The sequence below is a fragment of the Cibotium barometz genome, chromosome 43 (assembly GCF_041138505.1).
Source record: "Cibotium barometz isolate CiBa-2024 chromosome 43, ASM4113850v1, whole genome shotgun sequence".
Classification (NCBI taxonomy): domain Eukaryota; kingdom Viridiplantae; phylum Streptophyta; class Polypodiopsida; order Cyatheales; family Cibotiaceae; genus Cibotium; species Cibotium barometz.
Window position 1 is genome coordinate 22,171,461 of NC_141088.1, and position 8,408 is coordinate 22,179,868.

The 8,408-nt window shown below is 42.9% G+C and overlaps 1 protein-coding gene across 3 annotated transcripts; it reads left to right on the forward strand.

The window, feature by feature from the left end:
- Positions 1–783: 783 nt before the first annotated feature.
- LOC147613696 (uncharacterized) lies at positions 784–4,017 on the forward strand. 3 transcript variants are annotated; one of them, XM_086781671.1, is made up of 5 exons: positions 1,069–2,002; positions 2,104–2,218; positions 2,311–2,431; positions 2,532–3,284; positions 3,384–4,017. In XM_086781671.1, the coding sequence occupies exons 1-5, from the start codon at positions 1,902–1,904 to the stop codon at positions 3,875–3,877; spliced, it is 1,584 nt and encodes a 527-aa protein (XP_086637797.1). In that variant the 5' UTR covers positions 1,069–1,901; the 3' UTR covers positions 3,878–4,017. The 3 variants fall into 3 exon arrangements, with proteins under 3 accessions (XP_086637796.1, XP_086637797.1, XP_086637795.1); XM_086781670.1 differs by having other exon boundaries at positions 784–2,002; positions 2,317–2,431; positions 2,532–4,017; XM_086781669.1 differs by having other exon boundaries at positions 2,532–4,017.
- Positions 4,018–8,408: the final 4,391 nt, after the last annotated feature.

Consider the following 8,408-nt stretch of genomic DNA (forward strand, 5'->3'; position numbering starts at 1 on the left):
CTCAAGTGCACAATTTCTTAGACACCTACATCTTGGACCTTGAATGGTTTTGCAAATCTAACAACCAGTTTTGTATGACTTACCATTGAGTTTCATTACATTGGTATGAAGCTATTTTTGCATGCTATGAGCTTGTTCCCACATTGTATTTTTATTGTTGAAGTGTGGTGGAAAAAGTAAAACATTATTGAAGAATAAACACAACCTTGGAAAACCTGTGTAACTTTTGAAGGATATGCAAATTTTGACACGTAATGTCTACAATCAAACTGTTTAGAGACAATGGTGGCTACATGGGCAAAAGGGACTCGTTTGGCCACCCCATTGTGTTCACCACCCACAACAAATGGGCAGAAAAGAGCCCAAGTGGCCACCATGGTGTCACATTTGTGCCCATGTGAACAGCCTAGTATAGGATTGTGAAAAATATTGGATGGGTGGATGACAAATGATGGGCATGGCCATAGGATTGTGCAAAATAGTGGATGGGTGGATGACAAATGATGGGCATGGCCATAGGATTGTGCAAAATATTGGATGGGTGGATGACAAATGATGGGCATGTTAGCTATAATAGTCATTACTGCACTAAATCCCCCACCAAAAATATATATATATATATCTATTGGTCCAAAAAAAAAATGATGGGCATGGCCATAGGATTGTGTAAAATTTTGGATGGAATGATGGGCATGGGTCACAGTGGTCACTGTATGCAGGGCAATGGATGGGACAGCTGAGTGGGCAGTGTCGAGGCTAGTGGGGGGATGCGATGTGGCGAGAGGGGGGAAGGTTTGGGGGGCCACAGGCGGGGGGCGGTGGCCATGATTGTGTGTGGTACACTTTTGCGGGAGGAGGGCGCTGTTGTTGCTGCAATGGGTGCCACACAGTGTAGGTATGCTTTGTCTCTCGCCTTTACCTTGCAACAGAATCAGAGAAGATAAGAGGGCAGGCGGGTACTGTGGGTGCAGACTGTGCAGTGTCCACCGACTACGGAGATTTTTCTCTGCTTTTTCTTCATGTTTTTTTAATGGTCGGAGCTTGGAAGGGAGTGGAGAGTCTGGTCTGTGGGGGGTCGGGGCGCGGGTTCCAATGGTTCAATAACTGCGGCCTGATTGTTGTCGGGTTTTGGGAATTTGAGCGCGCGCCAGAGAAAGCAAGCTGCAACATACTGTGCGCTGAAGATGACCCTGGGGTCGCTGGGGCTACACACAGCATCGTAAACAGCAAAAGAGAGAGAGAGAAGACATTGAAACAAGGCGGATATGGGTATGCACCGTGCCTCCCGAATCATGATGTGTATGGAGTTCCAGTGGGCCGCTGAGATGGTGATGATGCTATCCTGTGCCCGATTTGACCCCTCTCGCAGCAGGATGCAAGGTTCTCTGATAGAGACCGCAAGCAGCAACAACAAAAAGAAAAAGAAGAAGAAGAAAGACGGTAGAGTGCCGCCATAGCCATCCTCTTCAGAAAGGCTGAAATGGACCCCCTCTGCAAACCCCAGCACAGGACAGTGCCTGCAGGAGATAACCACCACTCTCCTTGAAAACCCTAGAACAGTACAGAACTTGCAGGAGCTAACCATAACTCTCTCTCCTCCAGCCTTGCAAGCCATAGCCTAGTACACACCCTGCAGGGAGTCTCTGACTGTCTCTTCCAAACCCTAGTCCTGTATACAGCTTGCAAGTTGCAAAAGAGCAGCAGCCATCCTCTACTTCAGCTACGAAAAGCCAAATGCTACAGCCCTCCCCCAAACCCCAGCCCAGTACACCCACCTGTAGTAGATTAGGTCTGCACCCTATGCCATAGCTTTAGGTTCTTCTTCTTCTTCTTCATCAAAACGGAAGAAGAAAAAGGAAGGAGGAGGACTCTCTCTCCCTCCATAGCCTGCTTTCACCACCATGCCCAGACCTGGACCCAGACCCTACGAGTGCATCCGGCGAGCTTGGCACAGCGACAGCCATCAACCGCTCCGTGGAGCCCTCATCCAAGAGATTTTCAGGTGCAGCTTGTGCCCCCTGCTTCTTCTTTAGGTGTGCTTTCCTTGCTATATGACTATCTCCTTTCCCGTAACCTTCCCCACTCCTTTTTCTCCCTCTGCAGGGTTGTTAATGAGCTCCATAGCACCTCCACCAGAAGAAAGAAGGAATGGCAAGAAAAGCTCCCCATTGTCGTACTTAGAGCTGAAGAAATTCTCTACTCAAAGGCCAACTCTGAGGTACAAGCATGGCAGAGAATGTACCACATTTCATGCTCTATGTTTCTTCTTTGAACAGCCTACTTAAGCATGCTCTCTACTGCTCTGTCAAGCTCCAGGCTGAGTATGCGGGAGTGGAGACCTTGAGAACTAGACTAGAAGATGCCGTAAATACGATGATACGGCGAGAAGATAGCGAGGAGGATGGGGTCTACCTGGTGCCATGTGTGGAAGGTTCTACCTTCATATCATTTATAGTTTCTTATGTGCATGCTGTGGGTTGCAGGCCGTTGCTGCAGCTTTACAATGTCTGCAATTTTGCGCTGTTTTGCAGCTGCATTGTCCCTTGGGTGCACCCCCAAGAAGATTCCTAGGGGTCAACGGCAGGGAGCCTCGCGGCTTCTCCCCAACACGGCAAGGCGCAGCAGTTCCATTTCTGCTAACACTGCCAGTTGCAGACCTGTGACAGGAAAGTGCGTAGGTGAGGCCAGTAATACTGACTGTATTCCTACCCCTTGTTGTGGAGCAGTTCATGACAAGAGGTCTAGCTCTACCTTCAGTCTATTGGGTGCCCCAGCCTTACCAATGCAGGATCAGGGTCACATGACTACCTCTTCAATGTTTAGCTCCATCAGCACTCCTTCAGGCTCCAACTCGCGCTACACCTTAAATGTTAGCTTGATTCCTCCCCAGAATTTCTCCTTTCACAACCCCCTTGAGGTTTCTCACTCTGGAGTCACTCCCTCTTTCCCTGAGCTCGGTGGCTTGGTACAGTTTCTGAGAGCAGCAGATGCAGGGAGGCATGCTGGTTTTCCAGCATCTGAGACACTTCACGTTTCATCTCAGATGCAATTCAATGCCAACCAAGAGTCAAGGGCTCTGCAATTTGTAGATTCGATAAATAGCTCTGGGGCTAGAGTGGATACCCGATTTCTTCGTAGAGATTCGGGTGGTTCCTTCTGTACTGCGTCCACTGTAAGCTCCCCGGCTTCAACCATCTCAAGATTGTCTCCAGAAGTTGGTAGAGAGGTTTATACAGAGTCTGATCAAGCAGGCAGGAGAAGTTTTGGTGTTGTGCCTGCTACAGGTATTGATTCTGTGACTTGTATTGCTGCACAAAACTCTCTCCCTTTTCCTATGGACACAGGGTTGACTGCCCAGATGCAAGCTCTTTCCAATGTACCAGGTAATGGAAACACTAGTCCGTCGCCCAAGGTTGGAATGTCTCCTCTTCCGCCGAGCTGTTACATGAGTGATGAAACATCAAACTTTCAAAGGAACACTCTTACAGCCCTATCTGCACTCGATACCGATCCCGCTTCCCATACCTGTGTCTATGATCTGCAGTTGCGGCTGGGACCCCCGGGAAAAGAACCCACTAGTACATCAGGTCGGCTTCCATCCAGTGTTTTAAATTGCACAGAAGATCCTTCAACCTCATCTTGGAATGATGTAAGAAGCTTGGATTGGAACAACCCCTTAGTAGCCCTGTCTGGTGGCAAGAAGTCAGGACTCTTTGCTAACAGTGGTTGTGGAGTTTTACCAGTTCTTACAGTTGACATGACTGCACCAAAGCGCATGAGAGTTGACATGCCAAAGCTTGATGTTTCTGCATCCAATGGTGAGCAATTTCTGCAATATTGTGGATTGCCCCCTTCACGACAGTTTACATGGCCTTGAGGGTGAACATAGGTAGCGGTTTTAAGGTTATTTTGTGTTTTGTTACAAGTGTCTTTTTTTGCAGATTTGCAATAAGATCCACATGGCAGAACATTTATGTTTCTTTTGCATGTAGAGTGATATTATTTTGCAAGTCTTAATGGGGATTTTGGTTCAGGTTGCAGCCATCAGTTACACCATAGGTCTTACTGGCTGAGTTTTTTTGTTTTTATGGGGTTCTCTTTTCAATGTGAGGAACATGACATGCTAGAACCATTTCCCCGAACTCACGCTCTGCTGCAGTGGGTCGCATGCATTGTTGGCCACGCCACTACATCAGTATTCTGCTGATGATAATCCTAGATTCTGATGGCAACCTTGGCAGTGTACCACATGAGGTTCAGGACATGGCCTTTGACCTGCTTGCTATCCCTCATTGTTGAAATCATTTATGGTCAGTATCCCTTTTATAAATCTCAGGATTTTTCCGAGGCTTTAATTGATGGATTATGTCCAGATGATTTGCATTGGGAGACCAAGGCTGTCTTTGGCTGAGCAACCAGTCTAGGGTCTTCTTTCGATTTTATGGATTGTCACAGTTCACAAATCTGTGTTGCTTTGCTTCTTAACTTGATCATGAAAGTTTAGTAAAGTAAAAGAGTAAGGGCAAGGGGACATCCGTTTGCAAGAAGATAGTGGCTGATGGCGGGAAGGAAGGCATTAATATTATGAGGTTCTACCTGTGGCAATGGACAATTAATTAATACTTAGCATAGGTGTCTGTTAAGTAGGCACTTCCTTGTTTCCTTGTCTTCCTGATAAGTGCCCATGAACTTTCTCTGGCCTGAACAGCCCCCCACTCCCCCCCTTTGTGCGTGTGCGCTCATTTGATCCAACAAACAAAAGTAGCCACTAAGGTGGTCGAGAGAAAAAAGACTTTAATGATACTAGTAGCATCAAAATGGTAGTTGAAGGGAGTAAGTGGCCCTCAAAATTCGAGTTGACAGATTACCAGAGCCATAGTACAGGGGTGTGCTTGATTATTGGGAGGAGGGATTATGTTGGCCAACTGAATGATTTGGTGGAACATGTTAGAGTTAACAAAGTTTGAGTTAGTTGGGAATCATGTGGTCTGCATATATGACACACTAGACTCAACAGCCTTAAACAATCAAGGAAACTTAAGGGTATCAAAATGTGGATTGCAGAATTCACTGCAGCACAATTGAAGCAGCAAAAAAAAGGTCACACTTGCCACAAGTTAGAGCAAACCAAAACCACCTCTCTCAAACTGTAATTGTTGATGTTTTTAGGCGCCTATGGTCCATGAACCTTTTCATCTACACACACAAACACTCACACACACTCTCTCACCCAGTCTCACTCTATACACACACACACACACACACACACACTCTCACTCTACACACACACACACACACAGACACACACACTCAGTCTCACTCTCGGCTATGGTCTGTTACCTCTTGAATGTGATGTAATGCCCTTTGTCCATAAACCTTTTTATCTTTACACAACACACACCCACACACAACTCACTCTTGCACTCCTTCTGTCTTGTCGTTGACTCCCATGAGCTTACTGCCTTTGCCGGCATGGTTCTAAGTAAAAGTTTAGAATATGAAGACGATTTTTTGGACACTCTACCTAGGGTGCTGTTGATTATTTGATTGATGGTCTTCTCCCTGAACATGGTTTTGGCTAAAATTGCACCTCTTTGGTCTGCCTTGCTCTATTTCTGGATGTGCAATGTCAGGGGACGTGGGAATTTAAATCATTGCTGTTGAACTAGGAAGCCTTACTTTTTTATGAATGCACCTCATAGTAACACAAGGGGTTGACACATCAGTCCTAAGAATATTACTCGAATAAAAGCAAATGAACTAAGGCTAAATCTTGACACATTAGCACAAGGAATCTAAATAAAATAGGGGCCAAGACACACTAGCAAGTATTTTTTTTAAACACTAGAGAACAAGTCATAGGAGGTGCAAGAACCAAGGTTCATTGAGCCACATGCAGTAGAGAACAAGTCATAGGAGGTGTTTTACTCTTTTAGGATGTGCCCATAAGCTACACATGTCAAGAGGAGCCTTTAATAAAAGGAAACTATCCTTAGCATTGAATCATTTAATTAAAATAGGGATATGTCCCCTTTTTATAAAATGATGTCACAAGAGCATCCATATGTAAGGTTAAGTTGATAACATTTTGATTGACTAGGGACATGCCCCCTTTTTATAAAATGATGTCACAAGAGCATCCATATGTAAGGTTAAGTTGATAACATTTTGATTGACTAGGGACATGCCCCCTTTTTATAAAATGATGTCACAAGAGCATCCATATGTAAGGTTAAGTTGATAACATTTTGATTGACTAGGGTTTTATTTTAGTTTCTTTTAGCCCTTTATTATAAAGGGCTAGGCTTAATCTCTAGACCCCCAATCATCCTTTTGCATGAAACCTACTCAGCCCTTCTACTTACATAGGCTATCCTGTTTTTGCTACAACCATGTGTGCATTAGCATAGCCACCCATGTTGCTACCAAATTATCTCTAGTATTTCTAAATATTCTCAAGTAATTTTATTCCTTGTCCCTTCTGATTATGACCTTTTCTATCCAAGGTCATTTTATTAATTATATATATATAGTGTATGGTTCACAAGTGTATTTTTAATCATGTATTTGAAATAAAAAATGATTTGACACCATAAAGTTGTATCATACTCAAAGTTTGACATGTAGGATTAGAAAAACCTAGGGCTTGATGGGAAACCCCTCCCTATCAGTGGAACGTGTTGCTGTATCCTATGAGCTCTAGAGAACTTAGAAAACTTTGAGAAGTAGAAGCTTTTTAGGAGTTTCTCTTCAACTATTGGCTAGTTTCCCTCGTTTTGCTAAGGAGTACCATTTTGCATCTAGCTTATATCACTTTGCAAACTTAAAAGAATGTTCTTTAACTTCAAGAAGTCCTCATTTTGATAAGGAGTACCCTTTTGCATCCTACTTATATCACTTAACAAACATGAAAGCTATTAAAAAAAACTTTCTTAAGTTCAAGAAGTCCCCGCTATGAGATGCATCCGTTTCTTAGCTTATGCTTCAACCCTCTTCAATTGAAACAACCTAACTTTTGCACATATGGCAGTGTCCACATTACGAGTTATGTTAAAGGACTTGTACTATGCAAGGATGTTGCTTAAAGAAAGCAAGGTGGGTGAGTATTTGTTATTTTAATCTTGTGAAATTCTTTGTTTATCATAAGTCATGTTTTTATGTTCAAACCAAGCCTTCTAGGTGGCCAACTCCTTGTCCATCCCTTAGGGCTTATCGTTGGGTACCTGCAAGATACTCCAAATATTTCCCAATCAATTCCATCAATAAAATGTTATGAGTGTGTCTCTCTTCAAAATGATGGGTTGCATACAAATTTTGAACCTTTTTTAAGTCTTAGTGTATTTCTTGAGGTTAAAATGACACACCCTTCAAAGAGGGGGGTTGCACACAAATTTTAAACCTTTCAAAAAACATTACTATGCTTTTTAATGACCTGAAATACACACAAATGGAGCATGATCATGGTAACAAATCAAGTCTCCTCTGACTTAATGTCCCCTTTGCTCATAATGTTTGTGGCATTGTGTGTATGTACTATCCTAGTACATATGGGGTGCACATAAACTTTGAGCTTTTTTTTATAGCGTAGTGCATTTTTTGATGGCCCTTAAATGTTTTTGGGTGTAATGGTTGATAGTTGAAATGGCCAGGCATGATGGCGAGAAGTCAAGCTTTAAATGGATCTACCCATTGCTCATAGTGGTGTTCTTGACATACGTGTCTATACTATCCTAATGCATTACATCTCAAAAAACCAACCCCTTTATACTTGGCACATGCACTTGCACTTAAAACCAAATAGCTATGAAACATAATCAATCCATAGTAAGAATGCAATAGAATATTCCCAAGAAAGTTATCCTTTTAATATGAAGAAGAAGGTACAAATTTTGAGTTCTAATGCATTGTACAGGCTCACAGATGAATGGCAATAAGTAGTATACAATCCATGGAGGTTGTCAATAGGACACATAATGAAGGGAGATGGGTTAATAATATTTATAGTAAATATGAATGGGTGCTAATGTATCCAAGTACCAAAGGATCATTCAAAGTCAAGACTAAGGAAGATTGGAGAATTCATTGAAAGGGAAGGATAACAGATTTTTGATGGTATACTAGTGGAACAAAGGCACTTATTCAACATGCATATATGCACAAAGATATCCATGTGCATCCTTGTGTCAAGATTCTTATAAGCACATGCCAAATGGTAAGTTTGTGATTTCAGGTTGATCTACAATATAATTAAATCATGTGTATTCTTTAATTTTTTGTTTCATTTCTGATATTTATACTCTTATTAAACATAAGTTATTCCCCTCCACATAGCCAAAGGAGAGGAGGAAGAGGGCCAAGGGAGAAAGGGAAGTGACTCACGCTTCCCCTTTCTCAATTTTGAACTTTCT